This window comes from Prenolepis imparis, unplaced genomic scaffold (genome assembly GCF_030444845.1).
Source record: "Prenolepis imparis isolate NDT839.2.m4 unplaced genomic scaffold, iyPreImpa1.0 SCAF_9, whole genome shotgun sequence".
In the NCBI taxonomy this organism is placed as follows: Eukaryota; Metazoa; Arthropoda; class Insecta; order Hymenoptera; family Formicidae; genus Prenolepis; species Prenolepis imparis.
Window position 1 is genome coordinate 1,921,848 of NW_028141167.1, and position 15,696 is coordinate 1,937,543.

Sequence of the window (15,696 nt, forward strand, 5' to 3'; positions counted from 1 at the left end):
TTTATTTAAATTATTTAAATCGTTTTTCTCCTATACATAGCTGCTCCCGGAAAGCCAAAAGGGCCGCTCAAAGTGTCGGACGTCACGAAGAACGGTTGCAAACTCAAATGGGGCAAGCCGGAGGACGACGGCGGCAAACCGATCACTGGCTATCAAGTGGAAAAACTGGACAAATCGACCGGCAGATGGATACCCGTCGGTCGCACTGCGGATACCGAGATGGATATAAAAGGTCTTCAAGAAGGACATGAGTACGAATTCAGAGTGAAGGCTCTAAACGAGGAAGGAGAATCGGAGCCGCTCGTGTCAGACGGCTCGACGATTGCGAAGAATCCTTACGGTAAATTTTTAATATCATTAAATCAATAAAAAATTTTTAAACAATAAATTAGTCGAAATAAAAAATAAAATCCAGAATAAAATATTATAAATAATATTTTATTATTGTATAATAATATATAAATTATATAATATTTTATTTTATGATATTTTATTATAAATTAATAGATAAATAATAATATAAATTAAATTAAAGATAAAAAGATACAATTTTTAAAAATATGCTTTATCTGTGAAATTAAATTCGATTTTGTAAAATAATTTATTAGCTTTAAAAAAGTATTATTTAGGCCAACTTTTGTATAAAATAAATAATTTATTTATATTTCATTTTTTGCAATCTAATATTCTGCAAAATTAATTTAATATTGGATATTGTCAAAAGTTACATCGAACATAATTTTCTTTTGACAGACGTCACAGGCAAGCCTGGAACACCAGAACTGGAGGATTGGGATGTCGATCGCGTTGACCTTAAATGGGAACCTCCGAAAGACACAGGCGGTGCACCGATCACCGGCTACATCATTGAGAAAAAGGAGAAACCTTCCTCGCAGTGGGAAGAAGCTCTCGTCACGGACTCGCCACAACCGAAAGGTCGCGTTACCGGCTTAAAGAAAGGTTCCACTTATCAATTCCGTGTTCGTGCTGTTAACAAGGCTGGACCATCGGAGCCTAGTGATCCGACCAAACCACACATTGCTAAAGCAAGATTCCGTAAGTACTTAATTTTGTTAACCGGTTAATTAAAAGAGTAATTTCTGGCAATCATATGTACATAAAAATTTCCAGACTTGATAATGAAATTATAATTTAATATTAAAATATTTATTTCAAATTTAATTTATTTCTAAAATTTCTAATTATCTAATTTAAATTAAAATATTTAAATTAAAATATTTAAATTAAAATTTGATTTGTTCCTCACGTTTTATATAAAATAGGAAATGTGAATAAATAAAAAAGAATCGTAATTTACAATTATATAATTAATTAATTACATAACTGTAAAATTATATAACTATTTAATTATTTAATTGTATAATTATAATAAAATAATTTACAACAATGTTATTTCTCGTAGTGAAACCACATATCAATCGTGAGAAGCTGCAGACCATCAAAGTCAGGGCAGGCCAATTGGTGAAGTTGGAGGTTGATATCGAAGGCGAACCTCCTCCAACAGTTACATGGAGTTTTGCCGGCGCGCCGCTCCAAACTGGAGCTAACGTTAAAATCGATAACGAAGACTACCTCACTAAAATCCAGTTGACAAACACAAGTCGCAAGTTAACTGGCAAATATACCATCAAAGCTGTAAATGATTCTGGGCAAGATGAAGCCGACGTGGAGATTAATATTCTCGGTAAATAAACTTGTCCATATTTCTTCTTATTTCAAGAGTATCTGCGAAAATTCTCAATTTATAATACTTTATAATATAAGTATATATAAATTATATATACATTTTTTCGTTTATAATACTGAAGTAAAAAATGTATAACATATTTTCTTTTTTATATTTTTAAACTAAACAATAAACTTTTAGAATAAAAATTATTTTTATAAAAAAAAAGAGGCGCAAATTATATGATACATATTTACATACATATAACTTTACATAATTTTAATTGATTTTAACAGATAAGCCTGGAAAGCCGGAGGGACCATTAGAAGTGACGGACGTGCACAAGGAGGGCTGCAAATTGAAATGGAACAAGCCGAAGGACGATGGTGGTCTTCCTTTATCTAGTTATATAGTAGAAAAAATGGATATGACGACAGGTCGGTGGGTACCAGCCGGTATTGTGGACCCTGAAAAGACCGAGCACACGCTTACCGGCTTGGAACCCGGCCACAAATACGAATTCCGTGTGAAGGCTGTGAACGAGGAGGGAGAATCGGAACCTCTACAATCCGATGTTCCCATCGTAGCCAAGAATCCATACGGTATAGTATTATAATCTCGATTATAACGTTTATATTTATTTTTACACATAACGATTCTATTTTAGATTAAATAATTTTAGACACTATAATTTGTGTACTCTGTCTTACTAGTAATACATTTGTAAATAGTAACTATTTTCTATAATTATAGTATTTACAAATAAAATATATTCTCTTTTTCTTTAATAGATAAAATGTTGCTCAATTTTCAAAGAAATTATTACGATAAAAATATCATCAAAAAATATAATGAAACTTTGAAAACTTTTTTCTTTAGTTATATTATTTTTTTTTAATTTCTTTAATATATTTAATTTCTTATATTATTAAGCTTATGGAATGCTTTTTGAAATACTTTAGATGCTCCGGCGGCACCTGGACTCCCAGAGATTATTGATTGGTCGGAAAATATGGTGAAACTCAAGTGGGAGCCTCCGATAAGAGACGGCGGTGCACCAATTACCGGATATATCATCGAGATGAAGGATAAGTTCAGTGCTAACTTTGTCAAAGCCGCTGAAGTGGAAGGACCCATATGTACCGGCACAGTTCCTCGGTTGGAAGAGGGCAATCAATATCAATTCAGGGTACGCGCTGTCAACAAGGCTGGTCCTGGTGAACCTAGCGAAGCCACGAATCCGCACACTGCTAAAGCTCGTTGGCGTAAGTTTTGTGTTATTATTAAACATTATAATGTATATGTATATTTTAGAAAAGAAAATACATATATGCGCATTTATAAATTTCTACATAAACAATGAGCATTCTTTATTAATTTAATTTAATTTAATTTTTACAGTAAAACCATACATTGATCGTACGAATCTGCAACCTATAACAGTAAAAGTCGGTCTCACCGTGACCTTAGATGTAAACATAATTGGCGAACCGCCACCAAAGGTTACTTGGACTTTCAAGGAGAAGGAACTCGTGTCCGACGATACGTTACGAATTGATAACATTGACTATAACACTAAATTCTTTATCCTGAAAACTAAACGCGTGCACACCGGCAAATATGTGATCAAGGCTAAGAACGAGATCGGCGAAGATACCGCCGAGGTAGAAATTACCGTCCTCGGCAAGCCCAGCAAGCCAAAGGTAATTTAATTTCTTAACTCAGGACATATATGTGTCAAAATTAAATATATAAAAATTAAATAAAAAATTAAAGCATATAAACAGATAAAAAAGGGTATTTAAAAATATAAATAATTAATTATCTATTTAATTTAGAAAATGGATAATGTATTATATCCTGCAATTAATATTTCTTTTTATAATTCAGGGCCCATTGGAAGTGACCGATGTAAATAAACATGGTTGCAAGCTCAAGTGGGACAAACCGGAAGACGATGGCGGCTCGCCGGTCGAGTATTACGAGATCGAGAAGCTGGATCCTCTCACAGGACAATGGATACCCTGCGGCCGCAGCACCGAGCCGGAAGCTACCATCACCGGATTGCAAGAAGGCAAACCTTATAAATTCCGGGTGAAAGCTGTCAACCGAGAAGGAGAGTCCGACGATCTGGAGGCGGACAAATCTATCATAGCCAAGAATCCGTTCGGTACGTAGTGTATATATAGAATACAAAATATCTCATTTGAAATCTATGATTATTTAATTTGAAATAAAAAATCAGAATCCTGGAATATCCGATGTTTTACGCGCTACTTTCTTGATTTCAGACGAACCGGGCAAACCCGGTAGACCGGAACTAAAGAACTGGGACAAGGACTTTGTCGATCTCGAGTGGACTCCGCCCAAGGACGACGGAGGTGCACCTATCGAGAAGTACATCGTACAGATGCGAGACAAAGAGGGTAGGCAGTGGGTGGATGTCGCCAAGGTTCCGGGAGATCGCACAGTCGCTAAAGTGACAGACGGTATCCAGGAGGGTCACGAGTACGAATTCAGGATCGTGGCGGTTAATAAAGCCGGACCAGGCGAGCCTAGTGACACCTCGAAGAGCGTCGTTGCCAAGCCCCGATTCTGTAAATAGACAATATATAATCCATCTTGCATAAATTTATTTATTGTGAATTAAATTATCTATTTTTATATTTAATTTTAATCAGTTATTATAATACTATAGCAATACGTGTTCCTGTTTGCAGTGGCACCGCACATCGATCGCAAGAATCTTCAGAAGAAAGTCATGCGAATCGGTCAGATGCTGCGGATCGAGGCCGATATCAAGGGCGAACCGCCTCCCGTTGTCACGTGGAAGCTCAAGGACGCGGTGCTAAAGAGCATGGATCGGCTCAAGATCGAGAACGAGGACTATCACACTACGTTCATTCTCAATAAGCTCCAGCGCTCGGACACCGGCACCTATACAGTCATCGCCAAGAACGACAGCGGCACTGATCAAGTTGACGTCGAGCTTCAGGTTTGTTCAAATACTTTGCAAATTTACGTGAATTATATCCTACAAAAAATTATTTGTTAAATGTGTTTAAGTAATTAATGTAATTGATCGTTTTGTAATGATCACTAGGTGCTAAGCAAACCCAGCAAACCGAAGGGACCGCTTGATGTGTCCGACGTCACGGCCGAAGGTTGCAAGCTGAAGTGGAACAAACCCAACGATGACGGTGGTGAGCCGGTTGACCATTACGTCATCGAAAGGATGGACGTAGATACAGGACGTTGGGTACCATGCGGCACCAGCAAGACACCGGAAGCAGATGTTTCCGGTCTGAACGAGGGCAAGGATTATCAATTCCGTGTTAAAGCTGTTAATTCCGAGGGTGAATCCGAACCTCTGGAAACGTCCATACCGACGACTGCGAAGAATCCTTACTGTAAGTAACTTCGTTTATTTACGGCATTCTTTATATTCTTTATATTCACGGTTGTTCTATTTATTTCTTTAATTCCTTTTTTCCTTATTAATTTTAACTTTACAATAATTCACAAAATTAAAATTGTTTAAAAAATTTTAAATATTGTTTTATTTAGAAAAATATATATATATTATAAAAATAAATATATATTATTTTATAAAAGTTATTCTTCTTATTTTATAGAAGTTAATCTGTAAAACCATATTATGAAAAAATTTGTTTCTTATACATACTTTTATATTTAAAAAAAAAAATATATATATATCACATTATTTACAAAGCTTTTATTTTTTATTATAGCCGAGCCCGATGCGCCCAGTAAACCCGAATTAAAGGACTGGTCGAAGAATCACGCAGACTTGAAATGGAAGGCCCCGAAGAAAGACGGCGGCGCTCCCATAGAGAAGTACATCATCGAGAAGAAGGATCAGTACGGCAAATGGCAGAAGGCTGTGGAAGTTCCGGGCAACAAGACCGAAGCCAAAGTGCCAGATCTCGTGGAGGGTCAGAAGTACCAATTCCGGGTTAAAGCCGTGAACAAGGGTGGCCAGAGCAAGCCGAGCGAGCCCAGTGATACCCTGATCGCCAAAGATCGTTACGCCGCGCCCAAGATAGATCGCACCAACCTAAAGGACATCACGATCAAAGCCGGCAACGTTATTCGGCTGGACGTCAAAGTTACGGGCGAACCGCCTGCAAGTAAGACCTGGTTCCTAAACAAAGCCAAGCAGGAGTCCGGCAATGTTCTGACCATAGAGGTAGAGGACTACAAGACCAAGTTCGTGATCTCGTCAGCGACCAGGGCGCATTGTGGCACCTTGACCTTGAAGGCGGAGAACAGCTCCGGCAAGGACGAGGCCTCTATCGAGATTCTTGTGTTGGACAAGCCTAGTAAACCCGAAGGACCACTCAAAGTGTCCGACGTACACAAGGAAGGCTGCACTCTCAAGTGGAATCCGCCCGCGGACGACGGCGGTGCACCCTTGGATCATTACGTGGTCGAGAAAATGGACACGGAGACCGGCAGATGGATACCGGTTGCACGAACCAAAGAACCCAATATGGTGGTGGAGAATCTGGTACCCGGACAGGAGTACAAATTCCGAGTCGCGGCTGTGAACGCGGAGGGCGAGTCCGAACCGCTGGAGACGGAGCATGGAATCGTCGCTAAGAATCCATTCGGTAAATTCTGATTTGTCCCTCAAAATTTTCTGATAACATAGTAAAATTTTACGCAATACAGAATAATATTGTGTATAAGCAGAATTTTAATTTTATTTTTTTAATTATATTTATTTAAAAATTTAGTATACATATAAAAAAAATTAAAAAACTCTTGATTAAATCAGGAAAAATTTTAGATATAAATATAATTTTTGTTCTTATAATTACGAATTTACGAAAAGTTATATTACATTATGTCTACGTTTTTCAGACAAATAACATTAATTCTGTTTATGTAGACGAACCTGGCTCACCAGGACGTCCGGAAGCGACCGATTGGGACAAAGATCACGTGGATCTGCGATGGACTCCGCCATTGAAAGACGGCGGATCTCCAATCACCGGATACGTGATCGAGAAGAGGGAGAAGGGTGCTCCTAAATGGATCAAAGCGTGCGAGATCGGGCCAGATTGTAAGGGCCGGGTCGACAATCTCGACGAGGGTGTCGAGTATGAATTCAGAGTCAAGGCCATTAATGCCGCGGGACCCGGAGAACCGTCCGACGCCAGCAAACCAATCACCGCCAAGAGTCGAAGACGTAAGTCTTCCATTTACATAGTTATCTTAATTTTATATTTTTATATTACATTTATATATGTATATATTTTATAATTTTTACAAATCTCAAAAAAATTTTATATTTTATAATTTTTACAAATCTCAAAAAAATATTGTCTTTTAATAAAAAAAAATGTTAAGCCTGCTTTAAAAATTTAATCAATTTTTCAATTAAAAAATATAATCAATTATTTAATAAAATAATTTATTTCAATCTTAGAATAAAAAAATTTATATTTTCATTTATTTAATTAGATTTATTTAATGGTTTCAATCAATTATTTAATAAATTTCTTCAAAATATGTTAATAGACACGAAGAATGTATCTATTAATTTTAATTTTTAATTATTTTTTTGCTATGCAGTCGCACCGAAGATCGACAGACGAAATCTGCGCGACATAACAGTTCGTGAAAACGAAGCGTTCCACTTTGACGTCAAAATCATCGGCGAACCGCCGCCAGACGTCACGTGGGTGATCAACAATAAGAGCATTCAGCAGACTACACATCGCAGGATACAGAACGTACCCTACAACAGCAAATTCTTCAACGATAAGCCCGAACGCAAGGACAGTGGCACTTACAAGATTACAGCGGTCAATCAGCATGGATCCGACACTGCCGAAGTTGAAGTTACCGTTATCTGTGAGTAGCTTTTCTATATAAAAGTTACTCAGAGGTCAAACTAACCTAACCCTACACTAAGAATTTAAAGGATATACCCCCCCAAAAAAAAAAGAATTTAAAGGCTCTTCTATATTAAATATAAATTAAGAATTAAATTGGCTCTTATAGCCAATTTAATTCTTAATTTATATTTAACCTAACCCTACTTTATTATTTTTCATAAATTTTTAGTATTAGAGCATATAATTAATGCATATAATTAGTGCTTATGGGTATCAAAATTAAGAAGTTCACAAGAAGTAGAATTGATCAGTTTGGCTTCTGAGAAGTTCATATATTAATATTTTTATAAGTATTTTTTAAATTTGTTGTAACTGAAAAAATTATTATCATAAGTTATATTATAAGTTTATCATAAAAAAATTTTATTTCGCAGTCTATATTTTATACAAAAAATATATATTTTACAAATATTTATAAACATATAAAAATATTCCTTAAAATATATTACAAATATTTTAAAAAATATAAAAATATTCCTTAAAATATATTACAAATATTGAAAAATATATAAAAATATTTCTTAAAACAATTTATAATTAAACATATATATAAATATTTGTTTTTCTTTAGATACATATTAACGACTTAAATAAAATTATAATTGTTTATCAGCCAAACCTGGCAAGCCGGAAGGACCACTGGAGGTATCCGACGTGCACAAGGAAGGATGCACGCTTAAATGGAAGAAACCCAAGGACGACGGTGGAGAACCGATTGAAGGCTACCTTGTGGAGAAGTTTGATCCGGAAACTGGAGTCTGGCTACCGGTCGGAAAAACAACCGCACCCGAAATGAAGGTCGAAGGACTTACACCCGGACACGAATACAAATTCCGAGTCAAGGCACTCAACAAGGAAGGAGAATCTGAACCGCTGGAGACCTTCAGCTCTATCGTAGCTAAAGACCCATTTAGTAAGTGAATCCTTTATCATAATCCTCTGAAAAGTCAACAATATTTAATATTCCTCGGTAATATTTTCGAGGGAATTATAATTAATTTAAAAATTATTTTTAATATGTTTTTGCTCTTAATTCTTAATTCTCTTTTCTGTAGAGTTTGGATTATGCAAATATGGTCATTATATTGTAGCTTTATTATTACTTGAATTATCTCTAAAATGATAATTGCTTATCTATAATTATTCTTTGTAGCCGTTCCAACTGCACCTGGAGCACCAGAGCCAGTCGATTGGACGGCCAACCAAGTCGAACTTGCTTGGAAAGAGCCTGTCAGCGACGGCGGATCACCCATCACGGGCTACATCATCGAGAAGAAAGACAAATACAGCACAATGTGGGAGAAGGCTTTGGAGACCGAAACACCAGTCACCAAAGCCCTGGTGCATGGTCTGATAGAAGGCAACGATTACCAGTTTCGCGTAATCGCCGTGAACAAAGCCGGCCAGTCGGAGCCTGGTGAAGCTAGCAAGACGTTCACCGCTAAACCACGTTTCTGTAAGTATTTGAAAATTTAGTTTACATTTAATTTCATCTTTGCGTTTAATATTTCAATTCTGAGATGGTTCTTTTCTCGAAAAATTTAATAAGATTATCTAGAAATTAATTAACATTATGTAATAATTATGACAAATACTATTATTTTAATAACTGACCCACATATCTCAAATATTAATTGCGCAAATAATCTGTAAACAGCATCCTTGTCACAGAACGTACGCGCGTTCCAAAAATAATGTCAATAAAACGCATTGCTTGTTTAAATCTGTAATTGGCATCTAATTAATGATCATCTAATCATTCATCGCAGTGGCCCCGAAGATCGACAGGCGCAATCTGAGAGACGTTACCCTCTCCGCTGGCTCGATGCTGAAGTTCGACGCCAACGTGATCGGCGAGCCGCCGCCCCATATCGAGTGGCGTTACGGCGCGATACCGCTTCATTCCGATCGCAAGGTGCAGATCGACAACAGCGACTACAGCACCAAATTCAGCATACGTCCGGTGTCGCGGGACGACAGCGGCGATTACACCGTCACGGCCAGTAATTCGTCGGGCAAGGACTCGGTGACGGTGCAGGTGACGGTGACGGACAAACCGACGCCGCCCGAGGGTCCGCTCCAGGTGTCGGACGTGCACAAGGAGGGATGCAAGCTGAAGTGGAAGAGACCTAAGGACGACGGTGGCACGCCTATCGAGTACTACCAGGTGGACAAGATGGACCCGGAGACTGGATGCTGGGTACCTTGTGGTCGTTCCACCGAGCCGAGTAAGTAATCGCTGGATTACAGATCTCTAGATTTTCCTTTAGATAAAAGAAATAAATACAACATGCGCATAGTTATTAAATACTTGATATTATTAAATTCTTTACTCTTAAATAATATTCAAGTTTTTTGTTATTATTTATAGAAAATTTATTCAATATTCTATTTATATGTAATAAAATAATTTAAAATAATTCAAATTGTATTCAAAAAATTATGTGCAAAATATTACTTATTTCTTTTATATTTTTAAGAATATTTATTTTTTTAGAATATTGCATTTTTTAATATATTTTACTCGAAATCTACACACACACGTAGATAATATAATCTATTTACATGCATATATAGTGCGTAAATATGTTATAAATTAACTTTCTAATTCTTTATACCATTTTTGGCAAATAATGTCTCATGCGAAATAATTTCAGTTTATATTTGAGTATATTAGGGCTTAGAGTTTTTTTATATAAATAATATCAAGATTATATCAAAATTTTATATACTTAAAACAAAATAGTAATCATTAAAAGACTAAGGAAACAAATACCTAACAGAAGTATTTTATTAAAAAAGACTAAAATATTATGTCACGATATACAGATTATCTCTTTCTGATCTTAAAAACATGCGTGACTGTGAAAAAATCGACAACGTTACGCTCGTCCCCCTTTTTTGCATTAATCGATTCAATATTCCACAAGTTCTTTCCCCTCGTATAAATTGCAGTTAAAATTACTATAGTACTGCATAACACAAAAAAGTACGCCAAATAGAACCGTGAGATCGGAACACACGCAATTTAATTAAATTTCCCCATAAAATGTGTACACGATCGATATAACGCTGCAAGTGCTTCGTAAATGAATGTCTTTTTCCCAAGTGGACAACTCTTTGCATTATAACCACATGCAGGCTTTTTTTTTCTTTTTGAAGCCGATATTTCATTCTAATGTGTACACGCACTCATAAGAGATGTTGGATTGTCGAAAAAAACATTTTCCTCCGCCTTGAATACTATGGTATCAGATCTATTCGGCGAAGTTTAAAGTTAGTTTAAAACGAATTAATTGGATCAATGCGCTTTTGAATTCCAAAAAAATTGATAATTAGTACAATTAAGATTTCATTGAGAAGAGATTTCATCTCTCTCTCTCTCTCACTATATTAATATCTTTCTCTATTAAACATTATTTTTACGTCATTATAATAAAATTAACCTTTTTTTTTTTAATTTTAGAACACGTGTTATTTATTGTTGAGAGCTTTAATAAATTATTAAAATTCAAAAAATTATGTGTGTGGATGCTGGCACTAAATATTTAAAAAATATTGTGCATTGAAGATATTGAAATTGAAAAAAAAGTCAATATAAAATGTAATGATATTTGTATTGTACTTTATTTTTTTTATATTTGAAGTACACGTTATACGCACATTATTCAATTTCAATGCATTGTAAGGATATAATGCGCAATAATATCTTGAATAATTTTCTCTGTATTTTTTTCTTTTTTTTTTTTGCATGGAAAGTGCCAAAGCTCTACACTCTCGTGTTATACACTAAAAATAGAAGTTTCTATTTTTCTAATATATATAAAAAATATGTAAACAGTAGTATTTCTTTATTAAAAACCTATAAGCTTACCGTGCTATTAGTCAATCAATTTATCAATTTGAAGTATTATAATCTCGTTATCGTATAGAATACATGACTGTAAAATAGGATACCGAGGCCTTCGCTAGCTACAATGAAAGATATCCCATTTGTTAGCTTATAATATATATGCTACCTTTTTGATATATATATTTTACTATCTTCCTATACCATAGCAAAACCCTCCATAGATGCATCATATATTCCACCGATGTTCAAACTAAAAATTTTCGATCTTCTTTGTAACAGAAACAGTATCATTTTCTGTATACATAATGGAGCTAGATACCACCGAGTGTTATACCTAGACAAAAAACTTTTTAATTGATGAATCTGTCGATAAAATATCGATAAATCTTACAATTAGATGCATTCTTAATCAGTAAACTTTAGCATGTATATTTGTTGTTTAGAAATATTGATCCCAACATTTAATGTAACAGTGTGAATCTTCATACATACTGTTTTGTAGATATGTTTCTCTTACGCGGTAACAAATACTTGATGATTGTGATCTATTATAATCTGACCGATATAGTTGGATAGGAACATATATAAGAAAATGACACTTATATTACCAAAAGATATTAACAATTCCTTGACATCCTCTTCAGATGACGCAATCTGAAAAATTTAAGACAAATCTAAGATGTTTCGCGGTAATAAGACAACAAAAAAATAACTTTTTTTGAACACAAAGAAAAGACTCATCAATTTTCATAATGTTTTAAATGCTGAATATAATTCTAGCTCTCAAATTATTATATTACCATTACGTCACAATTTTACGTCAAAATTTAAAGTTAAAATTGTAAAAAATATTTTATTTATTTCTATCTCTATTTATTTATATTTTAAATTTAATGTATTTTACTGTGTTATAATTATCGTATGTGACTTGTTGGAGAAATTCTGTTGCAATCAAATTAAGTATGCTGTTAGAATTTTCAATCTTTAAAAGGAATTTGTTGTGTTGATTATGGTTTATTGTGTCGAATAATTCGATATTTATGATTAAATATAAGATTTAGTGTGAGAAAATTATGAATTAAGATTTGACAATGTATCACAAACATTTTTCAATATTTTTATTCAAACTTAAGAGTTTTCCAAGGTCGTTAAAAATGAAACAACTTATTTAATATTGATTAGAACAAAACTTCTTCAATATGTCGTATACCAGAGTTAAAACACGCTAATTCAAGAAATACAATACATTAAAATAACTATTTTTGTGACTTTAATTGAAAATTGTTCAAAATTGTTACATGATAGAAATTTAGAGATTGGAGAATCGCGTATAAAAAAAATTACGGAACGATTACTCCTTTTCTTATGTTTTTTTAATTGAATTTATGTAATCAATCTCTTGTACGATATATCTTAACTGTACATCAAATGTGATTATAACACATAGGTTGTATTCCGAAATAGATAAATTAGGATCTCATGATACTTAATAGAAGAGTACTGTCACGTAATAACGAAACAACCGTATATTCTTGTATATCTTAGGGAAGCCATCGAGCGCTTGTTCAAAAGTAGAATTAATACTAAAATAGAAAACTTACTCGAAATAGATTGAGACTTAAAGAACTTACTCCTAACATTATTAAACAAAACATCATTGTTTGACTATTGGATAGGAAGAATGTGGCCAATCTTTAAAAATAAAAATATGTTATTATGTATATAAAGTGGCCCACCGAAAACGAAACAGACATATTTTTAGGGTGAAATTTTTAGGGTGAAATTAACCCCTTTTTGGGGGTTGAAGTTAGGTGAACGAAAATAGCCAATTAATATGTTGACAACAAAGTTGACCTGTCCGAGCGTTTTTTGACCAAATAGTTTAATGCCAAAGAATATGTCTGTATTACGTTTTCGGTGGACCAGTCTGTATAATAAGACTCGCATATTATCGAGTGTATACAAACTTCATAGCTTGCCGATGAATATCCACAGCACAAATTAAACCCTTGAAAATATTTTTTCTGAAATTAATATTTTGTAGCATATTGATGTTCATTGCGCGTTCGATACGATAACTATAAATAACGTTTATGTAGTAATTACATAGATTAGTGTACTAATTTATAGATTTTGTGTAGTAATTAAATAGATTATTAACAAAAAAAGTTCATCAAATACTTTTATGACTAAATTTAACGTGTTTTGTTTAAATATTTGTTTAAAAATTATAAATTATCCGAATCTTTATAGCCGTTGTTAAATTCGCACGTCTATACCTGGCAATTTTAAACATTCCACAAGTAAGTTGGAGATAAGTAATGAACATTGTTCCTATCGCTACCATTGCAATCAGAGCGATGCAAAGTGATGCAGTGGAGTGTAGCAATATTAAATAAAAATACTTCTCTTGATTGATAAAATATTCCACGATTAGCAAGTTATGTCGAGACGAATTTGTCGATAAACTTTCCGGCCAAAGTGATACAACGATAAACGCCAATATGATGAAAACGGCAATTACTGCAAAAAATATTAATTATAAAAAAGAGAATTGTCATTTAAATTTCTGCCATATATTTGTATTTTTTAAATTGATTTACACTTTATTATCTCACACTTAAACGTATTTTTATTAAAATTTAAACTTCAATATTTGTTCCCACTTATGATCGATTTTTATTGTGCGATTAATTGCTTACTTTGTCTTTTCTATCATTTTATTCGAAATTATTTGAAAATATTTATTACTTATTGATTATTATGTACACAAAGAAATTGTAATCTTGAAAAAATTATCTTACTTGTAAGCACAGTGGTACAACGTTTGCCATTATATCCATATTCGTCTATAATAGCAATTTCGTTTGCGTCTTTTAATTTATTACATGTATGGAACATTTGTTCGAACATATCCTTCATCTTTCAGCATTTTATATCGTTTTTATATACACATAAAAAAATAATAAGGTCAAAAACATTGTATAACAATTTTACAAGAAAATGTTTATCCCATCTGACTAATAAACTGTCAACTTACAAGTTCAAGTTTAAGAGAAAATAGGTTGTATTTTGTTATACAGAAAGTAAAGAGAAATACGGAAGCTAGAACTTTGATGACGAGATCCGGAGTACATTTTTGTGAGAAAAATACTGTACACTGTAAATAATTTTACTTAAATTTGCATTAAAAGTTATTCTTCTAAAATCATAAACACACAGACACGAACACGGAAGCGAACACAATACAAATTGTATATTTAATATTATTAAACTTATATATATATATATATATATATATGTATATATATATATATATATTAAATATATTTATATATATATTATTAAACTTATTTATTATATTATTAAACTGATAATTTATGACAGAATTCTATTTATAATAAAAATATTTAATGAATTAGAATGCAAATATATACAGAATTATATATGTATATATATATACGTATATATATGTATAATAATATATACAATATATATATATATATATATATAAATAAACTATAACACAGCTATGTGATTATTGATTATATACAATTATAATATATTTGACATATAATAATTTCATGTTAATCTAAATTGTGATATTTAAATTATGGGATGAAAGACTGCTTTTTGCAGTAATTCTCTCATTATGATAATATTATTATTAAATTACTATTAGAATAACTTACCTGAAATATAACATTCGTCGTCAGAATACTAGACAGACAAATAAATTGAAATCGAATAAGGTTTGATTGTTGATAGGGCCACAGGCCAATAACGAGCAGAAGAATTCTATTCAGATTAAAATACTTAGTCTTGAAGCTCATCTCTTTGCGAGATCTGGGATACGTATGATAGAAGTAGCCGACAAGAGTTAGGTTTATCCCCTCCTTTTTCCATTGATCCATTAACTATTATTTAGTTTTTTCTCTAGTATAAATTTTACAAATTACTTAATTTCGTATAACAATTTACTTAATTTCGTATAACTCGAGGTGACACAAGATACTAGAGAATATTTGCATTTTCTCAATAATGTTTCTATACACAGTCCCTAATTACGCGATCGATTTGATGACGCGAGGAAATTGAGCGTATGTCTTTTTCCCATCAAAAAGAGGATAAAATATTTGTTGATAAGGGATATTTCACGCAAAAGTCGCGCATGCGTAATCGCCACTTTTTTTTATACCACAATTTCGCACCCTTCATTTCATTACGCG

General features: G+C 33.3%; 2 protein-coding genes across 51 annotated transcripts in view; one reads left to right on the plus strand and one right to left on the minus strand.

The window, feature by feature from the left end:
- Bent (projectin protein bent) overlaps nt 1-15,696 on the plus strand; it is a 105,089-nt gene that overhangs the window by 67,210 nt on the left and 22,183 nt on the right. For all 50 annotated transcript variants that reach the window (XM_083046943.1, XM_083046979.1, XM_083046980.1 and 47 more), the window contains 16 exons: nt 41-340; nt 754-1,056; nt 1,424-1,705; nt 1,984-2,289; nt 2,650-2,952; nt 3,089-3,390; nt 3,578-3,857; nt 3,979-4,284; nt 4,408-4,682; nt 4,791-5,097; nt 5,440-6,321; nt 6,603-6,902; nt 7,289-7,570; nt 8,228-8,527; nt 8,768-9,070; nt 9,384-9,842. In XM_083046943.1, the coding sequence (XP_082903069.1) occupies nt 41-340; nt 754-1,056; nt 1,424-1,705; nt 1,984-2,289; nt 2,650-2,952; nt 3,089-3,390; nt 3,578-3,857; nt 3,979-4,284; nt 4,408-4,682; nt 4,791-5,097; nt 5,440-6,321; nt 6,603-6,902; nt 7,289-7,570; nt 8,228-8,527; nt 8,768-9,070; nt 9,384-9,842 (5,490 nt within the window). The remainder of the gene's footprint in view (nt 1-40; nt 341-753; nt 1,057-1,423; nt 1,706-1,983; nt 2,290-2,649; nt 2,953-3,088; nt 3,391-3,577; nt 3,858-3,978; nt 4,285-4,407; nt 4,683-4,790; nt 5,098-5,439; nt 6,322-6,602; nt 6,903-7,288; nt 7,571-8,227; nt 8,528-8,767; nt 9,071-9,383; nt 9,843-15,696) is intronic.
- LOC145941110 (uncharacterized) lies at nt 11,361-15,511 on the minus strand. Its single transcript, XM_083046986.1, has 10 exons — nt 15,160-15,511; nt 14,508-14,627; nt 14,272-14,389; nt 13,747-13,990; nt 13,435-13,545; nt 13,069-13,159; nt 11,985-12,121; nt 11,669-11,801; nt 11,489-11,586; nt 11,361-11,403 (listed from the first exon to the last, which is right to left on the minus strand). Exons 1-9 carry the CDS (start codon nt 15,379-15,381, stop codon nt 11,536-11,538), a joined length of 1,227 nt encoding a protein of 408 aa, XP_082903112.1. The 5' UTR covers nt 15,382-15,511; the 3' UTR covers nt 11,361-11,403; nt 11,489-11,535.

Bases quoted from the DNA above. Each gene is read 5' to 3' on its own strand.
- LOC145941110 (XM_083046986.1), bottom strand. From the start codon at position 15,381: ATGGATCAATGGAAAAAGGAGGGGATAAACCTAACTCTTGTCGGCTAC. The intron at 14,628-15,159 runs GTAAGTTATTCT...AATTATTTACAG, and splicing joins CGACGAATGTTATATTTCAG to TGTACAGTATTTTTCTCACA. The intron at 13,991-14,271 runs GTAAGATAATTT...TATTTTTTGCAG, and splicing joins TTGTACCACTGTGCTTACAA to TAATTGCCGTTTTCATCATA.